At 39.5% G+C, this 27,372-nt stretch overlaps 2 protein-coding genes across 3 annotated transcripts in view; one reads left to right on the top strand and one right to left on the bottom strand.

The window, feature by feature from the left end:
- cnnm4a (cyclin and CBS domain divalent metal cation transport mediator 4a) overlaps window positions 1–26,372 on the bottom strand; it is a 33,114-nt gene extending 6,742 nt beyond the window's left edge. The window contains exons 1-7 of one of the 2 annotated variants that reach the window (XM_086152696.1): window positions 24,857–26,372; window positions 16,941–17,084; window positions 15,798–15,932; window positions 14,567–14,736; window positions 10,656–10,752; window positions 4,525–4,614; window positions 345–520 (exon numbers count right to left, since the gene is read on the bottom strand). In XM_086152696.1, the coding sequence (XP_086008822.1) occupies window positions 345–520; window positions 4,525–4,614; window positions 10,656–10,752; window positions 14,567–14,736; window positions 15,798–15,932; window positions 16,941–17,084; window positions 24,857–26,372 (2,328 nt within the window). The remainder of the gene's footprint in view (window positions 1–344; window positions 521–4,524; window positions 4,615–10,655; window positions 10,753–14,566; window positions 14,737–15,797; window positions 15,933–16,940; window positions 17,085–24,856) is intronic. The other variant, XM_086152697.1, reaches the window with a different exon arrangement.
- LOC147231347 (tripartite motif-containing protein 16-like) lies at window positions 18,771–19,929 on the top strand. Its single transcript, XM_086152984.1, has 2 exons — window positions 18,771–19,090; window positions 19,170–19,929. The coding sequence occupies exons 1-2, from the start codon at window positions 18,771–18,773 to the stop codon at window positions 19,927–19,929; spliced, it is 1,080 nt and encodes a 359-aa protein (XP_086009110.1).
- Window positions 26,373–27,372: the final 1,000 nt, after the last annotated feature.

Raw genomic sequence — 27,372 nt, 5'->3', positions numbered from 1 at the left:
ACAAAGCTGAGTTATCACTAGCTTACAAGAATGAAAGTCAGCTTGTTAGTGATAGCGTTAGCAGATAGCGTTAGCGAGGGCTTTACTTTTGCTGTTAAGAAGAGATAGAACACCAGAAACAGTGCTAATTAAGGTTATCTTTCATTCCTTTCTGTATTTTTGCCACAAATAAAAAGTTTTAAAAGATGTTTTTGGTGCTGGAGAACGAATGGATTCGTCACAGTGATTTCAACGAGTCAAAGAACGACTGAAACCGAGGCTCTGCGGTGTAAAGCTGATGTATAAATGTATGTTTTACAAGAGTACGTAAGATAATTAGCATTGAGACGTCCGCCGGTCGCTACCTTGACGAACTGCAGGTCGGTAAGGGCCCGGACGCAGAAGTCCGGAACGTACTGGAAGGGGGTCCCGGGGATCTGGCTGTTGCTCCCGGCAACGGAGCCGCCTTCTGGAGCGCGCTCAGTGCAGCTCAGCGACGCCGAACGGTTCAGGTTCCCGCCGTGGGATGGAGAACGGAACTCTGGGTGATGAGCGAAAATAAAAATTAGATAAGAGAAATCTTTTTTTTGTCAAAATTCTGGCGTAAAACCTGGAAATATCTTGGATATTAAACGATGCAAAATTATTTTTCATTCGGCTCTTTTTATTTTATTATGAAACTCACCTTTTTTTGGGGGGGAGACAAGAAATACAAATAGCTCGCTAAAACCGGAAGTTTCAGTTCAATATTTGTAACCTGTTATGATTAGGATGATAAATTTTAACTGGAGGTTTACAAACAAACAAAGCAGCTGAGGTTATTTAAATATATAATCAAGCATTTTTTTTATTTCTCTCATATCTACATTTTTTTTCTGCTGTTTATATTTTTTTTTCTACTTATTTTATGATTTTTTTTCTATATAGAATCAAGCATCGTCTGCATATAAATCAATATTCCAAGCATTTGAATTAAATAATAAAGCATTTGAAGGGTCTGAGATTATTTGGGGAGGTAGAAATATACAATTAAGCATTTCTTTTGTTTCTCTCATGTTTTAGATTTAGTTCTTTTTCTGCTGGTAATATTTTTTCTACTCATTATTTTATTTTTTTCTATTTTATATATAATCAATCATCCTAATCCCTCCTAAATAATTAAGTTTACATGCATACAAAGGGTTTGAGATCATTTGTCTATACAGAAATATAAAACCAAGCATTTCTTTTGTTTCTCTCTCATCTTTTATATTTTCTTTTTCTGCTGTTTATATTGTTTTTCTATTACATCTATTGTATTTGCACTATTTTTAATGCAATAATGTAACAATAATGTCTATCTTATCTTATCTTATTTGCATATAAATAAATATTCACATCCTTTTATGATTCTAATAATTAAAATTGAACTGGAAGTTTAAAAACAAATTAAGGGGCTGAGATTATTTGGGGATATTTAAATATATAATCAAGCATTTCTTAGGTTTCGCTCATATTTTATATATTATATTGTTGATTTTATTTTTTTCTGTTTTTTTATTTATATATAATCAAACATCATCTGCATATAAATTGATATTCCTAACATTTGAATTAAATAATAAAGCATATGAAGGCTCTGAGATTATTTGGGGAAATAGAAATATACAAGTAAGCATTTCTTTCATTTCTCTCATATTTACATTTTTTTTCTGCTGTTTATATTTTTTTTCTACTTATTTTATGATTTTTTTTTATATAGAATCAAACATCGTCTGCATATACATCAATATTCCTAACATTTGAATTAAATAATAAAGCATTTGAAGGGTCTGAGATTATTTGGGGAGATAGAAATATACAATTAAGTATTTCTTTTGTTTCTCTCATATTTAAATTTTTTTTCTGCTGTTTATATTGTTTTTCTATTACATCTATTGTATTTGCACTATTTTTAATGCAATAATGTAACAATAATGTCTATCTTATCTTATCTTATTTGCATATAAATAAATATTCACATCCTTTTATGATTCTAATAATTAAAATTGAACTGGAAGTTTACAAACAAATTAAGGGGCTGAGATTATTTGGGGATACTTAAATATATAATCAAGCATTTCTTAGGTTTCGCTCATATTTCATGTATTATATTGTTGATTATATATTTTTTCTGTTTTTTTTATTTATATATAATCAAGCATCATCTGCATATAAATCAATATTTCAGACTTTTTAGAATATTATAATACATTTTAACTGGAAGTTCACTTGCGTACTTAACGGGTCAAAGGAATATATAATCAAGCATCGTCGGCATATAAATCAATAATCGTAATCAATATGATTATAACAGTGGAAGGGAGTTAGCAAACAAAAACACAGAAAAAACAAGGCACGACAGCGAGATGAGTGTGTTGGATTACGATGGGTGTGATCACACTGCAACACACACAAATGACACACACACACACACACACACACACACACACACACACACACACACACAAAGTGTGTGTTACTCGAGGAGCATGCCACGGACCCGTGCGCATCGAATGAGCGTCCGGCAGCCCGACGCTCTGAGCTCAGAGGATGCCGTGCTCTGATTGGCCGGGATTTGGTGATGTCGTGGGCGGGGGGGCGGAGCCTCGGGGTCAGAGGTCAGAGAGGTGCGATGGAGGAGGGTGCGGAACGGTTCCACATGTCAGGAGATACGTTCGCTTTCCAATAGCCTGCTAGCGCCTAGCCGATTAGCCAATTAGCTTAGCATAGGGGGGCATCTAGTTGACAAATTTTCTCACCAAGCTAACAGTTAGCCTGCTAAGAATCGAAACGTCGTGCGCGTTGGCGCCTTCCCAGATTCAAACAATTCGGAATTAGCGACAGCTAACTTCGCCCGTCGAAGAGCGAATCACGAGCGAGCAATTTGAAGGATTCTTTTTAACGCCACCGTACTTCCTGAGATGTCGAAGCGTCAGATCGGGCCTCTTCCGACCCGATCGGCGGTCGGAAACGTGAGGAAGGTTAGAAACTACAAGGACGTCGTGTTCAAATCCCCCCGGCCAGCAAGTCTGTAAGCATAATTTGTATTTCCACTCAAGGACAGAAAAAACAGGCCTTGTGATTATCTAGAATTGGTAAAGCGGCAAAAAATTCAAGCTAAAATCAGACAAATAAGTAGCTAAGATTCGACAAAAAAAGGCGTTCAAATCTACTTTTTTCATTGCGAATACGAACAAACTGAATGCGTTTTTATTACGAAATTATTAAAAAAAAAAAAAAAAAAAAAAAAATGAAAACTAGCATTATGATCTAATTCATTTAAGAAAAAAAAATTCTAATTAACTTAACTTTTTTTTTTATTCCTCTTCTCAGCCGCAGGGAATCTTCAATCTTTGTAGTCACAGTTAACAGTTAAGACGATTCATATTTCATTATATTTTTTATTCTCCCTCTTTTCTACTATTATCTATTACTGTTATGTTTTTTACTTGAAACTCTGGCAAAACAATTTCCTTCGGAATAAATAAAGTTGTTCTCGTCTCATCTCATTATTTCCAAAAAAAAAAAAGAAAAAAAGAAAAAAACTACAAACATGGCGACAGGAAGTGTCCGTCCAGACAGGAAGTAAACATTTATCCACTGGTTTTCCCCTGAAATCAAGGGTTCTGTTGGCGTCTTTGGTCTTTTATTTAGAATTGGTAAAGCGGGAAAAAATTCAATCTAAAAAGAAACAAATAAGTAGCTAAGATTCGACAAAAAAAGGCGTTCAATTCTACTTTTTTCATTGCGAATACCAACAAACTGAATGCGTTTTTATAACGAAATTTATAAAAAAAAAAAAAAGAAAACTAGCATTATGATCTAATTCATTAAATCTAATTAACTTAACTTTTTTTTTAATTCCTCTTCTCAGCCGCAGGGAATCTTCAATCTTTGTAGTTACAGTTAACAGTTAAGACAATTCATATTTCATTGTATTTCTTATTCTCCCTCTTTTCTACTATTATCTATTACTGTTATGTTTTTTACTTGAAACTCTGGCACAACAATTTCCTTCGGGATAAATAAAGTTGTTCTCGTCTCATCTCATTATTTCCACAAAAAAAAAAAAAAAAAAAAAAAAAAAAAAGGAAAAAAACTACAAACATGGCGACAGGAAGTGTCCAGTTAACAATTAAGACAATTCATATTTCATTATATTTCTTATTCTTCCTCTTTTCTACTATTATCTATTACTGTTATGTTTTGTACTTGAAACTCTGGCAAAACAATTTCCTTCGGAATAAATAAAGAATAAATATTCCTTCGAAATAAATAAAGTTGTTCTCGTCTCATCTCATTTCCGCAAAAAAAAAAAAAAAACGGAAAAAACTACAAACATGTCCGTCCAGACAGGAAGTGTCCGTCCAGACAGGAAGTAAACATTTATCAGCTGGTTTTCCCCTGAAATCAGGGGTTCTGTTGGCGTCTTTTCCACGAAACCTGCTGGACCAGGGGGTTCTGAAGATGATGGACCCCAAAAGTGAAACCCACCCCGACCCCGGGGCCCCTACGAGCGGTTACCTGGGAAACGAGAGAACAGCGAGAACCTCTTAAGCGAGAGGCGTCTCGGCGGGGGGGAAGCCACCGACGGGGAGAGGGGGGGGGTGACGGCTGGAGGAGGAGGAAGGAGGGGAGAGAAGAGACGCTTTATTTTATTTTACACTTTTTTTGATGAGGAACAGGAAGTCGGCTTCTAGTCTTTGGAGGAAAAAAAAAAAAAAAAAGGCTAATCGGGTCAATGATCGATAGATAATCGATAGGCCGGCTTGTCGTCGCACCGCGGCAGTTGATGTGGTTTTTTCCGTGACGGAAAAAAAATAAACAGCTTTAATTTGTTCAAAAATATCTCTAAAAAATGAATTTATTGAAACAATTATTTTCCTTTTTGGCTTTTTTTTTAATTATTATAAACTATGATTTAGGAACTATTGAGCGCAAGATTTTGTTGAAAAAATTATTTTCCTTTTTAACTTTTTTTAAAAATTATAAACTATAATTTACAAACTATTGAGGGCAAGATTTTATTTAAACAATTATTTTCCTTTTTGCCTTTTTCAAAAAATTATAAACTGTATTTTACAGACAATTAAGCACAAGAATTTATTTCAACAATTATTTTCCTTTTTGACTTTTTAAAAAAATTCTAAATTATAATTTAGGGACGATTGAGTGCAGGATTTAATTTAAACAATTATTTTCCTTTTTGACTTTTTTTTAAAATTATTATAAACTATGATTTAGGAACTATTGAGCGCAAGATTTTGTTGAAAAAATTATTTTCCTTTTTGCCTTTTTCAAAAAATTATAAACTGTATTTTACAGACAATTAAGCATAAGAATTTATTTAAACAATTATTTTCCTTTTTGACTTTTTAAAAAAATTCTAAATTATAATTTAGGGACGATTGAGTGCAGGATTTAATTTAAACAATTATTTTCCTTTTTGAATTTTTAAAAAAAAATTATAAACTATAATTTACAAACTATTGAGCACAAGATTTTATCTAAACAATTATTTTCCTTTTTAACTTTTACTTAAAGAATTATAAACTGTAATTTAGGGACTATTGAGCGCACCAGAATATGAACAGCACCGGTTAAAAATAACAAAATAAATCTATGTGTTCTTATATAGGTGTTCATGTTGTAACGTGAGATATTTACACACAACCATTTTTTAAACTTTTAATTAAATACATACCAGTAACATCCATAAATACGTACTGGTAAATAAATGTTAATAAATGTTAATACAGGTAATAAATATTTTTGGGGTGTGGAAAGAAGCAGCTGCTTACAGTCCGGAAATTATAGTATATATTAAAAATAACATTTGTAAATATTTACAATTATATTTTTTTTTTTTGCCCCAACTTTAAGGCATTTTTCAAAATTTCAGGAGATATTTTTCAAATTTTTGCAAAAAAAAAAAACAAAAACGAAAAAAAAAAACATTCAGAAATTGTTTTGTATAAATTGTTTCCAAAATAAAAATATGGAAAAACAGTAAAATGTGATGAAATGAAAGCATAACAGGAATGTTAAAACTTGCTATTTAATTTAAAAAAAATAAAAAGATCTCCATTTAAAGTCGGCTGCTCGTGAACTATTTTTTTGACGGGCGTCGCTCGTCGGCAGGAAAGTTCCGGAGACGTCGGGACGAACAGGTAAACACTTACATGATACGTAAAAACACACGAAGCGGCAGAAAACGTCGCCATGACGATGGCGTGATGTTGACAGAGTGTTTAGGAGTGAGAGGCAAACAGGTCAGCAGGACAGAGAAGAAGAAGGAGATTTTTTTTTCCCTCCTCGGGTTCAATTTTGAACGTCTTCTTGTTTAAAGGAGCATCAACCGATCGATTTTAACAAAAACAGAAAAAGAAAAAGTCAGTGTGAAAATTTGACATTTGACAGTATGACCTTGACGGGCTAAAATTAGATACTTGTTAATACAGGTTTAAAAACAATGAAAACTACATTTTGACGCACCTTGCGCTTCTCTTACTACCTCCATAAAGTATCTGAAATCTTCCAACTTCTTGATCTCCACTCCAGAGTTCCACCCGACTCCCTCTCATTCACACACATATATTCTATCTTGCTTGGTTCCTCTCCTATCCAGAGCATACCTCCACCTCTAGATGTTCCTCTACCTGTTTTCTTCTCTAACTACAGATCACAATGTCATCTGCAAACATCATGGTCCATGGAGGTTCCTGTCTGACCTCATTTGTCAGCCTTGAACTTCTCTGTAACCCCTACAGCACACCGCACCACTGTTTAACAGCGAGCATACATGTCCTGCACCCATCTTACATACTTCTCTGCCACTCCAGACTTCCTCATACAATACCAGAGCTCCTCTCTTGGCACCCTGTCATATGCTTTTTCTAGGTCTACAAAAACGCAATGCAGCTCCCTCTGGCCTTCTCTGTACTTTTCTATTAGCATTCTCAACACAAATACTGCATCTGTAGTACTCTTCCTAGGTATGAAGCCATACTGCTGTTCACAAATGCTGACTTCTGCTCTCAGTCTAGTTTCCACTACTCTTTCCCATAACTTCATTGTATGGCTCATCAACTTTATCCCTCTATAGTTGCCACAATTCTGCACATCCCCTTTATTCTTCAAAATAGGCACCATCACACCTTGTCTCCATTCTTCAGGCATCTTCTCACTCTCTAAGATCCTGTTGAATAATCGAGTCAGAAAATCTACGGCTGTCTCTCCCAGACACTTCCACACCTCCACAGGTATATCATCAGGACCAACTGCTTTTCCACTCCTCATCCTCTTCAATGCCTTCCTCACTTCACTTTTACTAATTTGTGCTACTTTGTGGTCTACGATAATCCCCTCTTCTACCCTTGCCTCTCTTTCATTTTCCACATTCATCAGCTCTTCAAAGTACTCTTTCCATCTTCCCATCACTCTTCTAGCATCAGTCAATCCATTTCCCTCTCTGTCCTGAATCACCCGGACCTGTTGTACATCCTTTCCATCATTTTTTCTTTCGCCAACTTGCGTAGATCATTCTCTCCCTGCTTACTATCCAACCGAGCATACAAGTCATCGTACGCCCTTTGTTTGCCTTTGCTACCTCTATCTTTACCTTACATTGTATCTCCCTGAACTCCTGTCTGTTCTCTTCAGTCCTCTCAGTATCCCACTTCTTCTTTGCTAACCACTTTCTCTGTATACACTCCTGCACTTCCTCATTCCACCTATCTAACACTAAAATATATATCTTTATATATATTATTAAAAAAAATGTGTATATAAATATATATATTATACATGTAATATAAAATATAGTATAATATCTATTTTTTGACATTTAAATTTTTTTAAGCCTTAAATTAATATTATTTTTACATTTTTAAGATTTTCCCAGTCTGACAGGCATGTTGCTGTAATTGCGATGTTTGGCCAGCAGGTGGCAGCAGTGAGCAACTATCGAGTCCGTCGGCGCGGAGCGGTGAGCTGAATGACGTCACTCTTTACGTCATCCGCGCCGTGACGTCATCGCAACGGTTGAGCCAAAAAGTCCTTTTCAAGAAAAATAAAACTTTATTCTCAATTAACTGTGACTTTATTCTGGTGAAGTTCTATCTTTTGCTGTATTTTAACCCTCATTTTTATTTAGGGAGCGGCCAAATATAAGCAAAACAATAAAACAAAGTTTGACATTTTTGTTTTAGAATATTACAAATCTAATCCTGCACACTTTATTGCCTCTTTTCCATAATTACTCCAAGTAAACAATGATTGTGTAACTGAAATGTGCCATTTGATTTTTAGTATGAAAGTTAATTGATAATGTATATTTATGAATATAAATATATGTGTGTAGTGACATTTCTCATTACTTGTTTATTCAGAGCGTAAAAACTTTTTTCTTTATTATTCTTACATAGATTTCAAATGTATCCTTTTGACAGTACTCTTTATCATATTAAAAGTCTTTATTTAACATCATTATTTATTGTGATGATTCATATTGTATCACAACAATTCACATGACATGTTTTTGGGGAATTATTACCAGCTAATTCCTGAAATATTCAAATCTATTTAAATTGTGACTAATTGTTTTTATTATTTTGGGCCATTTTTACATTTCTATTCATAACTACTTAATCACTTCATATTTCTTACCTTATACATTAAATGTAAATAGAGTCGGAACTTTATTTACGAAAAGACATTAATTTCTTTCCATTTTTCCATTTTTATGTATTTATTTTAAGACATGAATTCTAATATCTGCATGTAACCTGAGTCAAATCATGCTAATGTTTTCCCTGTTCCTTATATTTTCAGAATTGTTTTCAGCTTTTTAATTCCATTTCCTAGCATTAGCCGACCGGACTCTATTTGAAGGCGCTCTAAGTGCTCCCTTAGTTGGATTAAGCCTATTTACGTTCCACCTCAAACAAACTTCTCGGCTGTCGGTCGGACTGACGCAGGCCTGAGCAGGAAGTCAGCGCTTTACGTTCGCCAGGCGGCTTTAAAAAGAATTAGCACAGCATCGGCTGAAAATTAGACAGATAGTATTTAAAAATTAGCAAGAGAACAACAATAGCTGTGGCTGAAAGTCTTGGCGAGCGGCAATAAAACTAACAAGGCTAATGCTAACAAAACAGGCGTCTCGGCTTGTTATAGTAGCATGCTAATGTTAACTGTAGGACTCTGATACGGCTAACGCTAACAACAGGTGTCTCCGCTTGTTGCAGTAGCATGCTAATGCTAACTGTAGGACTCTAGATAAGACTAGCGCAAACAAAAAGGCATCTCGACTTGTTACAGTGGCATGCTAATGTTACCTGTAGAACTCTGATACGGCTAATGCTAACAAAACAGGTATCTCGGCTTGTTACAGTAGCATGCTAATGCTAACTGTAGGACTCTGGACAGCTAACACGAACAAAGCAGGCGTCTCAGCTTGTTACAGTAGCATGCTAATGTTAACTGAAGCAAAGAGTTCAGCATCTTGTTTAATGGCAATAGCACTGTAACACAGCTAACACTAACCAGCTTCTAAGCTAATTACAGTGGCATAGTAACGTTAAATAGGCTGCATTCTAACACGTGCCCATATGCCTGATATCTTTGCTAATTACAGTAGGATGCTAACATTAACTAAAGCCAAGAGCCTTGGCTAACTAAAATTGCACTTTGACAAATTAAACATCGTATGAAAGACAGGCAACTATCGTTGTAAACACAGAACGCTAACAATAAACAATAAAGGGGCCAAAAGTCTCAGCTAATGGCATTAAAATGCTAACACATACAACGAACACTGACTCAAGTCAGATAGCTCAGCACAATAGCATAATAATATTAACTGAGGTCAAGAGTCTCACGCAATTTGAGTAGCATGCTAACATACACCTAGCATGATACAGGGGATCCTACGAGAGCCATCTTTGCTAATCACAGCAACATGCTCATATTATAGTACGTATTACATTATATCATTGTTATCTATGTTATCATTAAATATTATATAAGAGGCCCTGAGACTCAGCTAACTGCTGTTGCTGTAACATGCTAACATGTTATAACATGCGAACGTAAACTCACCACTTACTGAAGTCTGGTGTTTAAATTAATGCCTGAACAAACTGCTGTGTGTCATGCTAACACACAGCTCACACAAACTGACCAAAGGATTCTCAGGTAACTGCAGTTGCTAAGTGCTAAAATGTACCAAACATCGACTAAAGACAAGTGCTAGTTGCAAGATGCTAACATTGCAAGTCTGCAATTTCAAGCCGATATAGCCAAGGCTAACTGGAGACAGGCGTCGTTGCTAGCTCCATGAGCACACAAACACCATAAACCTGAGCTTAAAAGCAGCTAACTAGACTAGCGTATAGCTGTGAGGCCGTTTTAGCACCGGTCCGCTTCGCAATTTAACAATAAAGACACAGTAAAAGCTATTTTTTCTTTAAATGCTAGCAATTTTAGCGTTAGCACTCAGCTTATATTTATTCTTATTAGCCTTGTTGGTCGTCGTCTGAGAAAACACTAGAGAAAAAGAAGCAGCCAGCGGATAATGACATTGCAATTTGTGTGTGTGTGTGTGTGTGTGTGTGTGTGTGTGTGTGTGTGTGTGTGTGTGTGTGTGTGAATCTCACCCAGCGTGGGCGCGCTCAGAGCCATGACGCCATAGTAGGAGAAGGGACCGGTTTCAAACTTCATGTTTTCGTTCCCGGCTTCCACCTCCACCCGACCCTGATACACACAAACACACACTTATTTCTTGTGGGGCGAACGTTACACTTCTATGTGTGTGTGTATGTGTGTGTGTGTGTGTGTGTGTTTGTCGTCTCCGGTGGCACGAAATACAAACACTTTGACGGCTTATAAATACTGCATTCAGCCTCAGTGTCTGTTTACCTCAGACACACATTCTCAGGCAGCTATCTGTCGCAGATAGCAATAATAAAATAAAATAAAATAAAATAAAATAAAATAAAGCTAATAAAAATTAAATTAAATTAAATTAAATTAAATTAAACAAAATTAAATTAAATTAAATTAAATGAAATAAATTAAATTAAATTAAATTAAATTAAATTAAATTAAATTAAATTAAAATTAGAGAAGTCCCTTTTTTTAGATTTGGTCACTGATTTATAATGAATTATTTTATGCAATGTCTGGTCTAAAAATGTTTTTTTTAATGCAAATTTACATCAATTGTACAGAATTTGAAGGAAATGCATGAAAACACATTTCTGGAAGAATTAATTTTTGAAGGATTGAAAACTGAGATAATTACCGAAGTGACAACAAATGCATTTTGCTGTAAAGCACCTAATATTAGTGACAAATAACTGAAATCATCTGAAAAATAAAGAGGAAATGGATGAGAGTGAGAGAAACATTGAGCGGAAGAAAATAAAAATCTTAAAATTTTCAATCAAGATGAAGTTCTTTGAAAGAAAGTGGAATTTAAAAATGATTTAAAATGAATTTATAATACTGGCCTTCATAGAGAAAGATGGAGGATAAATGCCCTGCGGCCACACACACACACACACACACACACACACACACACACTCGGGCTGGAAGGGGAGCATTGATCTCAGGTTACGAGTGGATTATCAGAGGTTACTTTATCCACACCTCAGGTGTCGCCTGCGTCAGGTTTGGACCGGCGGCGGCGGCGAGAAGCTCCCGCCACCCAATATCTTTTATTTTATTTTAAAAATGCAAAGGAATTTGTAGAAATATAAATGTATTGAATAATTTCCCGCGAGGGGTGAATAAGGTGACATAAAAAATCTACAAAATTAGAAATAATAACTACTACTTAACTACTTAACTTTGACACTTTATATTTTATTAGTATTTCTTATTCTCCCTCCTTCCTACTTTTATTTATTATTGCTATGTTTTTACTTGAAGTTGTTCTTATTCTTAAAGACACCGTAGCGATATAAACATAAAGGCAAAACATAGTGACAAATAACTGAAATGATCTGAAAAATAAAGAAATCAATGAGAGTAAGAGAAACATTGAGCGGAAGAAAATAAAAATCGTAAAATTCTTAAAAATCTTTTAATCTTAAAATTAAAAACATGGATTTGAAACTAGCAATAAAAACCAAAACAATAAAAGTGACCAAGTGGTAAAAGTCAAACAAATAAATAAACGAGTAAAAATGACCAATGGGAATTGAGGAAGCTTTGACGGACAGCGACGTTCGACCAATCAGATCCTCTGTTTTAAGCTCCGCCCCCACAGTGTGTTTTTAACCAAAAATATCAAGAAAGATGTTAAAAACTGGTGTCCAATTCCCATTTTTCCCACATCTGAGCCGACACCTGAACACATCACGTCATGATTGAGCTAAACTTTGGGGATTCTGGAAGAAAAAGGAAAGGAAAGGAAAGGAAAGGAAACAAAAGGAAAGGAAAGGAAAGGAAAGGAAAGGAAAGGAAAGGAAAGGAAAGGTTTCTTCCCCTCCATATGCTCGATCCTCCTTAACCCTTCAATCCTGCGCCGCCGCCAAAGTTACATAAGCGGATCTGAGGGCAAAGGTCGCGACCTGTGTTTGACCCCTCAGGCTCATCGCGCTCTGTTTTTAAAAGGGGGAATAAAGTGGAATAAACAAACAAACAAAAGTGCCGGGAAAATTCCCAACAGACGAATAAACGATACAAAAAAAAAACAAACATGAAAATAAAATAATGATTAATATAATAAAAGTCATAAATAAATTAGATTTTTAATATGGAAAGTAAATAAAAGAGCTGGCTGCTTCCTCTATTATTTACATAATTATAATTTTACATACACTATGTTCAACTATTACTGTTTATATCTAAATTCACTTTAACGGCTTATAAATACTGCATTCAGCCTCAGAGTCTGTTTACTTCAGGCTGCCATCTGTGCCAGGACGGCCGCTGCAGCATCACGAAATAAATAAAATAAAATGAAATGAAATAAAATAAAATAAAATAAAATAAAATAAAATAAAATAAAACAAAATAAAATAAATAAAATAAATAAAAAAAATAAAAATAAAATAAAATAAAATAAAATAAATAAAATAGAATAAAATAAAATAAAATAAAATAAATAAAATAGAATAAAATAAAATAAAATAAAATAAATAAAATAGAATAAAATAAAATAAAATAAAAAAAATAAAACAAAATAAAATAAGATAAAATAAAATAAATAAAATAAAATAAAATAAAATAAAATAAAATAAAATAAAATAAAATAAAATAAAATAAAATAAAATTAAATTAAAAAAATTTAATTAGAGAATTCCTTTGTTTTAGATTTGGTAAGTGATTTATCATGAATTATTTTATGCAATGTCTGGTCTAAAAATGGTTATTTTTTAATTAAAAATTGATGTCAATCGTGCAGAACGCATGAAAACACATTTCTGGAAGAATTCGTTTTTTAAAGGACTGAAAACTGAGATAATTGCCAAACAAAAGTGCCGGAAAATTCCCAATACACGAGAAAAAGGAAAAAGGCGATGTTTGTTATAAACACTATGAAAAAAACATTAAAATAAAATAATAATAAATATAATAAAAGTCATAAAAATTCTATTTTAAATATGGATAGTAAATAAAAGAGGTGGCAGCTTCCATTATTATTTACATAATTATAATTTTACATAAACTATGTTGACCTCTTCTCATTTATATATCATTATATAATCTATATTATGTACATAAGAATAAGAATAAGAACAACTTTATTTATCCCGGAGGAAATTGTTGTGCCAGAGTTTCAAGTAAAACATAACAATAATAGCAGGAAGGAGGGAGAATAAGAAATATGAATAAAATATAAAGTGTCAAAGTTAAGGCTATCAATATATATATATATATATATATATATATATATATAAATATATATGATATATATATATGATCACCTGAGGCGCCTTCAGGTACAAACACATAAAATACCACCACTAATGCTACTATAATCATAATAAAAGCAATCATAAATAATCAATTTACAAAGAAAGCAATCCAGTAAAATGAATATCAACAAATAATGATTGAATAATATTAACATTAAAGAACAAATGAGCATAAAAAGTGCATCCATATAAATGATATTTCTGTTATCATGACGACTGTCTGCATTATTTACATGCATCCATTTTAGTGTGTATCTCCTTTTATTAATTATGTGTGTGTGTGTGTGTGTGTGTGTGTGTGTTTCTTCAACCACTCACTTCCAGGGTGGAGGAGTTCAAGGTGTGTGTTTGTGTGTGTGTCTGTGTGTGTTTATCATGTTTGTTTCTCTGTGCGTGTGCGTATGTGTGTGTGTGTGTGTGTGTGTGTGTGTTCCTCTTGGTAGGTGTTTGAATCATACTTATGTTCCTGTGTGTGTGTGTGTGTGTGTGTGTGTGTGTGTGTGTGTGTGTGTGTGTGTATCTGCTATGATTTCTTCTTCTGAGTGTGTGTGTGTGTGTGTGTGTGTGTGTGTGTGTGTATCTGTTATGATTTCTTCTTCTGAGTGTGTGTGTGTGTGTGTGTGTGTGTGTGTGTGTGTACCTGCAGGATGAGGATGAAGTGGTCCACAGGTTTCCCCCTCTGATACAGGAAGTGCTGCACCGAACGCTTGTCGTTCTCGTTGAACTTCAGCTCCTGAACAACATCTGGATGCTTGAGGATCCTCAGCAGGACCTTCTCCGTGATCTGGAAGGGACTGAAGAGGCTCACCTCTGACACACACACACACACACACACACACACACACACACACACACACACACACACACACACACACACACACACACACACACACACACACACACACACACACACACACACCATCTGACATCACCTTCTATTCCATTTAGACTCATCTTTGTTCCTGCATTTTAAAGGCTTTCATTTTTTTATTCATTAAATCTCATATATATATATATATATATATATATATATATATATATATATATATATATATATACACATATATATTTGACACATGTATAAATATATGCATGTGTGTTTATATGTTTATATTATTTAATGTATAGCTAAACAGGAAAATGTCACCCAAACACATGATTAATAATAATAATAATAATAATAGACATAATAATGATGATGTTTATTATCATTGCTGTTGTTATAATACTTTTTATATAATACTAATAATAACAACAATTTTTTATATGATGTATTAATGTATCATCGATGTTATTATGACTATTATTGTACAATTATTTAAGGACAGAAATGCGACTAAATATAATCAAAATAAAACAGATGAAATGAAATGGATTAATTAGAATACAACAAAAATAGAATATAATGAATATTAGTGCTGTTATAATAATGATAATCCTAATTATGCAATACTACTAATAATAATTATTATTTTTATAGTGATTATTCATTTAATAATAATTACTATTAAATAAATAATAATATATATATTATATATGGTATATAATAACAATCACCATTATTATTATTTTTATGACAGGGAGCTCATCTTGATGTCTGGAAAAATAGTCAAAAAACATATGCATTAAAATACATAAAAACTCTAAAAATTAATTAGTTCATTAAAATTTAATTCATTAAAATTAATTAATAGGTTAAATTAGTTCATTTAATTACATGAATCAAAAAAGTAATTAATTCTCTAGAAATATGGCAAAAAAAACACCTAGAATAAAATAGAAAAAAAAAAAAAAAATCAGCACGACACTTGTAAAATTCCCCCCCGTCTGATTGGGCGATAAAAGCGGCGTGCGATGACATCAGCGCTCACCGGTGGCGAGGAAGCGATGGGCCGCCAGCATGAGCTGAGGAGAAATCTTCACCTTGCTCTCGCCGTCGTGCTTGAAGGCAGAGAAGTCACGCTTGCTCTTGTGGGGGTCCACCTTCTTCCTGTTCCTGTTGTCCGCTGCACACACACACACACACACACACACACACACACACACACACACATCAGCTTGATGTCATCATTGATTCCAATACTTGTTGACTCTGTGTGTGTGTGTGGTGTGTGTGTCATGTTGGTTTCTCTGTGAATATGTGTGTGTGTCCTACTGTGTCTCTTCTTTTGTGTGTGTGTGTGTTCTTCTGTTCGTACAAGTGTGTTTCTGTGTGTGTGTGTGTGTGTGTCCTTATGTTTTTATATGTGTGTGTTCTAATGTTCATCTGTGTGTGTGTGTGTGTATGTGTTTTCCTCTTGATAGGTGTTTGAATCAAACTTATGTTCCTGAGTGTGTGTGTATGTGTGTGTTCATGTGTGTGTGTGTGTGAGTGTTTGTGTCTTTCCTTTTCATGTGTGTGTTCCTTGTTCCTCTGTGCGTGTGTGTATGTGTGTGTATCTCTTTTGATTTCTTCCTCTGACTGTGTGTAATCCTGTGTGTGTGCGTTTTTCATGTTTAAGTGTGTGTGTTCCTCTGAGTGTGTGTGTGTGTGTATGTGTGTGTGTGTGTGAGTGTGTGTGTGTGTGTATCTGTTATGATTTCTTCTCTGGCTGAATCGGTGTGTCTGTGTGTTTGTGTCTTTCCTTTTCATGTGTGCTTTCCTTGTTCCTGTGTGTGTGTGTGTGTGTGTGTGTGTGTGTGTGTGTTTCTTCGACTAGTCACTTCCAGGGTGGAGGAGTTCAAGGGGTGTGTGTGGTGTGTGTATCATGTTTGTCTCTCTGTGAATATGTGTGTGTGTCCTACTGTGTCTATTCTTTTGTGTGCGAGTGTGTTCTTCTGTTCGTACAAGTGTGTTTCTGTGTGTGTGTGTGTGTCCTTATGTTTTTATGTGTGTGTGTTCTAATGTTCATCTGTGTGTGTGCATGTGTGTGTGTGTTCCTCTTGGTAGGTGTTTGAATCATGCTTATGTTCCTGTGTGTGTGTGTGTGTGTGTGTGTGTGTGTGTGTGTGTGTGTGTTCCAGCCGCTGCTCACTGTAGAGGTCGGACTCGTCCAGGATCTCAGACTTGATGATCTCCTCGATGACGTCCTCCAGGGTGACGAGTCCCAGCACCTCGTAGAACGGGTCTCCCTCGCCCTCGTTGTTCACCTTCTGCACGATGGCCAGGTGGGATTTACCTGCCGGGGCGGGAAACGGGAAACAGGAAGTTGACCACAGGAAGTGCACGACAGGAAGTGGACCACAGGAAGTGGACGACCGCCCTAAATCAACACAATCGATGTCTCCGTGGTGGCAAAACAAAGAGTGTGGTGGTGCCGGGGGCGGGGCTTTGGCTGGGGGCGGGGCTTGGGGAGGGCTGGGGGCGGAGCTTGAGCAGGGCTGGGGGCGGAGCTTGAGCAGGGCTGGGGGCGGAGCCACCTCGTCCTCACCCAGGACTCCAAACGGGCGGCAAACAAACGCTTTGCTTTCTATTTCCGACGACTGTGACGGCGGGTTTAAGCCGAGCGCTGGAAGAACGCCGCCGACTTTAAATAGCCGCCGCGCCGCTAAGAGCCTTGGAGGACAGGAAGGGGAAGCGGCGGTCAGGCTAGTAGCGAACAGTGACCGCTAACGGCGGCTACGTGATGTTAGCTCAATGCTAAGAGCCTTGGAGGACAGGAAGGGGAAGCGGCGGTCAGGCTAGTAGTGACCAGTGACCGCTAACGGCGGCTACGTGATGTTAGCTCAATGCTAAGAGCCTTGGAGGACAGGAAGGGGAAGCGGCGGTCAGGCTAGTAGCGACCAGTGACCGCTAACGGCGGCTACGTGATGTTAGCTCAATGCTAAGAGCCTTGGAGGACAGGAAGGGGAAGCGGCGGTCAGGCTAGCAGCGAACAGTGACCGCTAACGGCGGCTACGTGATGTTAGCTCAATGCTAAGAGCATCCCCCCCCCCCCGTGTTGTCATGATGGTTCCTTCCGGGGGACAAAAAAATCAATTATTATTGATACTAATAAAAAAAATATATATATACATATATCAATATATTATAATGCAGTAAAATTAAATCAAATTCAATTCAAATGTTAGAAATTATGGGATTTTTTTTTTGTTTCTTTAAAAGAACTGATTCCATGTCCACACCGGCCCACGTCTGGCATTCATGTGATGTGTGTTTCTGTTTAATTTAATGGCTTTGAGTGCAGTCACACACACACACACACACACACACACACACACACACACACACACGGAGCAGGGGGAACGACTGGTGGAAGTCATATATTACACAGAATGGATCAATGCACACATACTGACACGAATGCAAATACTAAATATACTAAATATAAACTACTAAATACAATATATAAATATATAGACAATTTTTTTATATTTTAATTATTTGTCAAATAATTGTCATTTTAAAAAATGTATTATAAATTTATTAAATGTATTATAAATGTATTGTAATGTATTATAAAAAATGTATAAAAAATGTATTATTAATATATCATTATTGACTTTTTTTATGAATTCATTATTTCTTATGATTGTTTGTTTCAAATAAAAATAAATTGATTTCAGCAATTGATCCAAGTAAAAACAGCACTGCTGGAAGGGGGCGGGGCTTAACCTGGACGGGTCAGCTGTCAATCACGGCTCTCGCCTCGTTTTTTTTTTCTCTAATAAACACACGACAACGGACGGATACGCATCGATTACAACGTGACACCACAGCGGACTGTGTGACATCTTCACACACACCAACACACACACACACACACCCTGCGGTGATGTCACACTCTGATTGACAGGTTGTAAATGCAAGAGGCGAACATTAGCGAGAAGCGCGGCTCCCCCGTTCACGCGCCACCGCCGAAAACATGGAGGAGAACGGCGGCGCAGCGCGGGAAGAGGCGGAGCTTAGCCGGCGCGACCTTCAGCGGAGGATCGCCGAGCGGGAGGAGGACGTGAAGCTCCTGGAGGCGGAGCTTAGGGACATCGACGCCGACTCCGACCGAGCCGCCGCCGACAGCGAGCGCATCTTCGGCGGTCTGGCGGGCCTGGTGGAGGCGGGGCGGCGCCACCTGCGGCGCCTGGTGGCGTCGCAGCAGGAAGTGGAGGTGAATCGGGTCGGAGACCTCCAGGAGGAGCTGGAGCGCCAGACGGAGGAGCTGAAGGGGTTGCAGGTCCTCGCCGCCCGGTAATCATACATCATTCACGCGAGTGTTGCTACGTTTTAGCGCAGCGGCTACATTGTTAGCTTCTTGTTGTCGTTCCAGGAGGCAGAAGGTGGAAACACAACTCGGGTTCGTCCAGACGCTTCAGGAGATGCCGGACCCGGAGCTGGACCGGCTGAGGGGTCGCCTCCTCGCGGCGCCGCCCGCCGCTCAGACCCGCCGGCTAAGCTACTTCCAAAACGTGACGGAAACCTTAGCGGACACCCGGGATCAGGTCCGGCAGATCCTCTCCGGGATGCGACCGGAACCGACAACCAGGAGCGACTTCCTGAGCTACCGCTGCGACCTGACGCTGGACGCCGCCACCGCCAACCGCTGGCTCTTCCTGTCCGACGGCAACCGGAAGGCGACGGTGGCGCGGGAGGACCAGCGCTACCCGAGCCACCCGGACCGCTTCATGTACTACTGGCAGGTGCTGAGCCGCGAGGCGCTAACGGGACGCCGCTACTGGGAGGTGGAGTGGACCGGCCCGGGGGTGGACGTCGCCGTGGCCTACGGGAGCATCAGCCGGGTCGGCAGCGAGAGCGAGTTCGGCCTGAACGACAAATCCTGGGCTCTGTACTGGAACGGCCAGGGCTACTTCTTCGTCCACGACCAGGTGTCCACTTTCGTCCCGGGCCGCTGGTCGTCCCGGGTCGGCGTGTACCTGGACCACGCGGCGGGGCTACTGTCCTTCTACGCCGTCTCCGACTCCATGACGCTCCTGCACAGGGTCCGGACCGCCTTCGCCGAGCCGCTGCACGTCGGACTCCATCTGCATTATCCCCCCGGGCACGCCGCCGAGCTTGTCCGGCTAGCGTAGCGCCCGCTACCGTGACGACAAGACGGGCTACGAGGTTCGGAAGCCACTCGGTTTCGTCGGCGCCTCACGGTTGGCCGTTGCTAAAACGAGCCCGGCGTGACGGGGACTCGGCTTCCCCGCCGCGAGTCTCAAGACTTCGCCAGGTAAGAAGACAAGCCACTTGACAGCTTGAATGCTAAGCTAACACTACTACTACTACTACTACTTCACGGGTCTTCTCTTTCCGGTATTATTTGACATTAGCATCCGTGGCTAAAACAAGGGGAGGCACAGTGCTAGCTTCCTCTTCCACTTTTCCGGGTGACTTACGGAAGTCATCGATGCTAAGCTAACGCTACATCGAGGACACCGACGGGAGTAGTCGTCACGGTAACGCGCCGCTGCACCGCCACCACTGAGGAATCACTCCCAAAGGACACGCCCACAACCAGGCAAAAACGCATGCTAACCGCTAAGCTAACTGCATTGACGCTAAGTAAGTATAGGTAAGGTAAGTACCTAGCTGAGTGTAAAGGGTAAATAAAAACACAAGTATGAAGTGCAGAGGTAAGTATTAAAAGTAAAAAGGTAAAACCGCAGTTTAGTGCGAGGGAAAGTATACAAACTGAATAAAATGACGTTTAAAACGTGCATACGGCACAAAGTGTAAAGTTAACTATTTACCAAACGGGCAGGTTCAAATGGAAGTGTTAAGGTAAGTATAAAGGTATGTTCATTAAAAGTAGCGCTCAGTGTAGCTTGCTGTGAAGTTGAAATAATTGTAAATATTAAGTAGATAACATGCAAAGGTCACATTTTCATAATTTCATAATTACCATTATATTTAACACGTTTTTCTGTCGTTGAATTTTGTTTATTCACTATTTTCCAGCTAATTTCCAGATTTTTTGTGGGCTAAATTGTGGGCAGATTTGTTTTTGCTACAGTTTGTTATAAAAGTAGATAAACATCAATAAAGGGGAGGGTGTCATCTGCAAATAAACAAACTTTCATGACATTGGTGGCTTATTTTTACGACGACTGAACAAAAATAAAAATAAAAATGCTAAAAAACGACATCCAACTGGAGATTTTCCTGACGGAGTTGATCTCATTTTTGTTATTAAGCGCTTTATCGCGAGTAGAAAGTAGAAAACGACGACCTACGATTTAGTTTTCAACCCTTTGTTATCGTTCCCACGTTGACCTTTGACCCCCGGGTCAGATGCGACGCAACGGGACGTCTAAATCCCGGCGCTGAGATTTCCCGCGCTAATCCCGAGCGCCCGAACCTGCGGGTTCATCCCGTCGCAGGCGGCGGCAGATTTCAGTGATTAGTCCGTCGGAGACGATCAGCGGTTAAATCCCGTAAAAGTCAGCCGAGGGATTTGAGCGCCGACACGGCCAATCACGGCGGGCGGAGGGTTTCCTTCAAAATGGAGGAACTTCCTGTTTCCAGCGAAAAGGAAATGCGGATTTTTGATTTTTGCGCTGATCGATGGATTCGGCTAATTTTACATTTAAATATTGGCTTTTTTTTTTTGCTTTTTTTTTAAAATAAAAGTCGTATTATTTTGTAACACACACAAAATTTCAATTCGATTAGGATTAAAAAAATGATTCTTAAATGTTTTCAATATTGCAGAAAATAAATGTTTTGGTATGTTTCTTGCAATGTTTGCTTTCTGTTATTGCTACTCTTATTATTATTATTCACGTGCTGTAATAATAAAAATTAGGATTACGGTTGATTTCATAAAAATCAACAATAAATTTGCTAAAAAAAAACATTTTTTTGCAAATTTTCCCTCTTATGACTCGCTAATTTAGCTTGCTGTTGCTAATTGGCGGCTAACTCCCCCGGCGCTAACTTATAGCTCTGCTGAGTCAACCAGCGCTTTGTTTTCACAACTTCTAAGGGGCAGAGTGTGTGTGTGTGTGTGTGTGTGTGTGTGTGTGTGTGTGTGTGTGTGTGTGTGTGTGTGTGTGTGTGTGCCTGCTGGTGTCAGATGTAGGCCGGGTTGTTCCACTGATCAATAAAGATGATCGATCCCGCTCTGTTGATGGTTTTTGGGGCGGATGCAGGTCCTTATGTTACTCGGCGTTGACAGGAAGGAGCTACTCGAGATGTGATTGAACAAAAAAAAAAAAACAAAATCTGATGATTCACTGCGTCTTGAATTCATTCGTTCACGAATTCATTCGATCATTTATGATCTAAACTGCTGGAGCCTGATTGGTCAAAAGGTCATCAATTCACCCTGTCATTCACGCGTCATATAGACACAAAACATTCACACATTCATAAAAAGTCAACCATTCACCCTCTCATTTATACCTTCATATAAAAAACATTCACCCTCTAATTCACACGTTCATATAAAAAAAATTCACACATTCATGTAAAAACATTCACCTTCTGATTCAGAAGCCCATATAAAAAAATCACATATAAAAAATATTCACACGTTCATTAAAAAAACATCACCATCTCATTCACACATTCATATAAAAAATATTCACACATTCATATAAAAAATCACACAGTCATATAAAATATTCACACATTCATGTAAAAAAACATTCACCCTCTCATTCCCACCTTTATATAAAAAATATTCACACATTCATATAAAAATATTCACACATTCATGTAAAAAAACAATCATCCTCTCATTCAGAAGCCCATATAAAAAAATCAAATTAATATAAAAAATATTCACAAATTCATTAAAAAAACATCACCATCTCATTCGCACGTTCATATAAAAAATATTCACACATTCATATAAAAAACATTCACAAATCTACATAAAAACATTCATCCTCTCATTCAGAAGCCCTTATAAAAAAATCACATTCATATAAAAAATATTCACACATTCATATAAAAACATTCACACATTCATATAAATAACATTCACCCTCTCATTCACACCTTTATATAAAAAAATATTCACACATTCATATAAAAACATGAATCCACGTTCATATTTAAAGCAAACATTCACACGTTCATCCGATGCAGCTTCTCTGAAGCTCCTGCATGCGTTTCTCAAATAAATGATTAATAATTCATCTTTGACCTTTGACCCCATTAGCGTTCGCCAATTTCCAAGGCGGGAAAATAAATTAGCTTTTTTTTAAATTAATTACATATATTTATAATATATTTATTTTTTTTATTCTTATTTTTTGAGTGATTCGTGCTTGGCAACGCACTGCTACATGGAAATAAATGTTAAAATAAATACTAATTGAAATTATTTTTGATGAAAGCTATTTTACAGTTTAAAGTTATTTTAATGTCAATTATGGTCATATAATATGATTTTTTTTTTTTTCACGCAAATTCTGATTTAAATTTCCTCTAAAATAGTTTTGTTTTGTTTTTTTGATGATCTAATTTTATGATTGTATTTTTCTATTATATTCTTATCTATATATAAATAAAAACATTCAAGATTAGAGGGGGCCGTTCTGTGTGTGTGTGTCATGTTTGTGTGTGCGTGTGTGTGTGTGTGTAAGTTGTGTGTCATGTTTGTGTGTGTGTGTGTAAGTTGTGTGTCATGTTTGTGTGTATGTGTGTGTGTCGAGTTTGTGTGTGTGTAAGTGGTTCAAGTGTGTAAGTGTGTCAAGTGTGTATTAAGTGTGTGTGTGTGTCTGTTAAGTGTGAATTTAGTGTGTGTAAGTGTGTATTCAGTGTGTGTCAAGTGTGTGTGTGTGTGTTAAGTGTGTGTGTGTGTGTGTGTGTGTGTGTTTGTGTGTGTCAAATATGTGTGCGTGTATGTGTATGTGTGTCAAGTGTGTGTATGTGTTAAGTGTGTGAATGTGTGTGTTAAGTGTGTGTGTCTGTGTGTGTGTGTGTGTATATCTGTTAAGTGTGTGTGTGTATATGTGTTTTAAGTGTGTGTGTGTGTGTGCCTGTTTATATATCTGTTAAGTGTGTGTGTGTGTGTGTATATATCTGTTAAGTGTGTGTGTGTGTTAAGTGTGTTAAGTGTGTACGTGCGTGTGTATATCTGTTAAGTGAGTGTGTGCGTGTGGTTGTGTGTATGTGTTGTGTCTGTATGTGTGTTTGTGTGTGGTTGTGTGTATATCTGTTAAGTGTGTGTGCGTGTGTGTTTTTATGTGTGTGCATGTGTGTGTATGTTTCTGTTAAGTTGTGTGTGTGTGTGTGTATATCTGTTAAGTGTGTGTGTGTCGATGTGTGTATCTGTTGTGTGAGTGTGTGTATATCTGTTAAGTGTGTGTGTGTGTGTGTGCGTATGTGTTAAGTGTGTGCATGTGTATATCTGTTAAGTGTGTGTGTGTGTGGTTGCGTGTATTTGTTGTGTGTATGTGTGTGTATATCTGTTAAGTGTGTTTGTGTGTGTACATATTAGTTAAGTGTGTATATGTGTCAAGTGTTTCTATCTGTTTCTGTTAAGTGTGTGTATATACATCTGTTAAGTGTGTGTGTGTGTGTGTGTATACATCTTGTGTATATACATCTGTCACGTGTGTGTATACATCTGTTAAGTGTGTGTGTGTTGTTGTACATATCTGTTAAGTGTGTGTATATACATCTGTTAAGTGTGTGTGTGTGTGTGTGTGTGTGTGTGCGTATGTGTTAAGTGTGTGCATGTGTATATCTGTTAAGTGTGTGTGTGTGTGGTTGTGTGTATGTGTGTGTATATCTGTTAAGTGTGTTTGTGTGTGTACATATTAGTTAAGTGTGTATATGTGTCAAGTGTTTCTATCTGTTTCTGTTAAGTGTGTGTATATACATCTGTTAAGTGTGTGTGTGTTGTTGTACATATCTGTTAAGTGTGTGTGTGTGTGTATATACATCTGTTAAGTGTGTGTGTGTGTGTGTGTGTGGTTGTGTGTGTGCGTGTGTGCGTGTGTGTGTGTGTGTGTGTGTGTGGTTGTGTGTGTGCGCGCGTGCGTGCGGCGCCGTGCGCACCCTTCTTGAACTCCTCCAGCATGGTGTCCAGCCTGGTGTCGTGGAAGACAAAGTGCACGGGGTGGTTGTAGAACTTGGTGACGGTCCTCAGGGTGGTGCAGTCGTCGGGGTCGACGAAGGCCAGGTCTTTGACGTACAGCAGGTCCACGATGTTCCTCCGCTCGCCGCGGTAGACGGGGATGCGCGTGTACCCGCTCTCCATGATCTCCGTCATGGTGTTGAAGTCCAGCACGGCGTCGGCGCGGATCATGAAGCAGTGTCCCAGCGGCGTCATCACGTCCTCCACCGTCTTGGTGCGCAGCTCCAGCGCGCCGCGGATCATGTTGAGCTCCTCCTTCACCAGGTCGTTGTAGGGCTCGGTGACGCGCAGCATCTCCAGGAGCTTCTCGCGGTTGTACACGGTGCCGATCTCCTGGCCGAGGAGCACGTCCAGCAGCTTGCTGACGGGGAAGGACAGCGGGAAGGTGAGGAGCATGAAGAGCTTGGTCACGCCGATGGTGTTGGCGCCCACGGCCAGGCCGTGGCGAGAGCACAAGGCCTGGGGCGCGATCTCGCCGAAGATGACGATGCCCACGGTGGAGGCGGCCACGGCGCCGGCGCCCGAGCCCGTCAGGTCGTCCAGCAGGATGGTGAGCGTGGTGTTCACCAGGACGTTGCCCAGCAGGAGCGAGCACAGCAGGTAGTTGCCCTTCCGGCGGATGGGCTCGATGCGCCGGGCGTAGCGCTTCTCCGTGTCGGTGCCGCAGCTCTGCACGATGCGGAGCTCCATGGGATCCAGCGCCATCAGGCCCAGGTTGAGCCCGCTGAACATCCCGGACAGGACGAGCAGGCCGCCGCTCAGCGCCGCCCGCAGCCACAGCGGCAGCAGCGGCCGCCGCTCCTCCACCACCAGCAGCCGCCCGTCGCCGCCGGAGAGGCGCGTCCAGCGGCCGCCGGCGCGCAGGGCGCACAGCGCGTACGCTTTGCGCGCCTCGCTTTTGCGCAGCGGCTTGACGCGCACGGTCAGCACGCCGGACGTGCCCGGGCCGCTCACGTTCATGTGCGCGCCCACGCTGATGTCCTTGGTGAAGTGCGCGCAAGCGAGGGGACCCGCGTCCTCCGGAGCCCCCGGCGTCCCTCCGACCCCCGGAGGCTCCGCCGGCTCCGGAGGCTCCCCCGGCTCCGGCGCCTCCGCTTCCCCGTCGCCGAGCTCCGTGAAGCGGATCTGCGTCCAGGCTCCGGCGTGCAGCCGCAGCCCGTACACCCGGAGCTGCACGGTGCTCTCCTCCGTCACCTGCAGCACGCCGTCCTCGGTGGTGCTCGCCGGCTTGTCGCTCCGCTCCAGCCGCATACCGAGCACCTGCCCGCCGCCGCCGCCGCCGCCGCCGCCGCCGCCGCCGCCGGGCGTCTCCGTCGCCGCCGCCGCCGCCGCCGCCGCCGCCGCCGCCGCCGCTCCGGAGCGTCCGCCCGCGGCGCTCCACAGGAAGAGGACGACGGTGAGCGCGGTGCCCCGCTGGCCGCTCCGCTCCGCCGCCATGTTTGTTTCACTGCGCGGCGACCCGCGGGTGACGTCATGACTCCCGTCCGACAGGCTCCGCCCCCTCCATCCGCACGCCCGCGCGCGCACGCCGGAAGCGCACAGGTAGGCGAGCGGATGCGCACGTACGCGCACGACACGTGGGTGCGGGGATACACGCGCACGCCCATCGGCGACCGGAAGTGGACGGGTAGGCGAACACGCACGCGTGTGCACGCATACCTGCGGCGCACGCACGGACGCGCACGCACACACTACCGGGCATCGGCAGGTATGTAAACAACGCAAACACACGGACACACTCCGTGCGCCGGTGTGTCCAGCACACACACACACACAGACACACACACACGCAGACGCACACACACATACATACACATTTGTCTGTTTTCGATCCCGCTTCTTTTATTTTTTAATCACGAATGAAAAAAGGGAACAAAATCCAAAACAAATAATGAGCGGCATTAAAAAAATAATCGAAATGCTCATTGATGATAATCAAATTTTTATCAGATTTTTTTTTTGTTTATTTTTTTGGTTTATTTTTAATTTTTTGTTTGTTTTTCCAGTGGCGGATTAACAACATTTAAGGCCCGAGGGCGCCAAGGGGCCCCCGCCCAAAAATATGAGAAAAGAGAAAAAATTCAATATAATTAGCAAGCGGAAATAGAAAACAATCAAAATGCTAATTGATGAGAATTAAATTTTTATCAGATTTTTTTTCACAGTGGAGGATCGACAACATTTGAATGAAAAAAGTGAAAAAATCCGAAATAAATAATAAGCGGCATTAAAAAAATAATCAAAATGCTCATTGATGAGAATAAAATTTTTTCAGATTTTTTTTCTTTTTTTCACAATGGCGGATCAACAACATCTGAGGCCCAAGGGCGCCAAGGCCCCCCCATCAACTAACTATTAATTATTAGCTAAATATTTCAATTTTGCAGAGAACAATCTGAAAATAACAAAGGACATAGAAATATTTTTATGTTTGTAT

Source organism: Fistularia commersonii, chromosome 9 (genome assembly GCF_037954325.1).
Source record: "Fistularia commersonii isolate RoL2024-O1a breed Wild chromosome 9, RoL_Fcom_v1.0, whole genome shotgun sequence".
Taxonomy (NCBI): Eukaryota; Metazoa; Chordata; class Actinopteri; order Syngnathiformes; family Fistulariidae; genus Fistularia; species Fistularia commersonii.
The sequence above is the reverse complement of the archived record's forward strand: the minus strand, read 5'-3'. Positions and strand labels throughout refer to the sequence as shown.

Bases quoted from the DNA above. Each gene is read 5' to 3' on its own strand.
- LOC147231347 (XM_086152984.1), top strand. From the start codon at position 18,771: ATGGAGGAGAACGGCGGCGCAGCGCGGGAAGAGGCGGAGCTTAGCCGG. The intron at 19,091-19,169 runs GTAATCATACAT...TTGTCGTTCCAG, and splicing joins TTGCAGGTCCTCGCCGCCCG to GAGGCAGAAGGTGGAAACAC.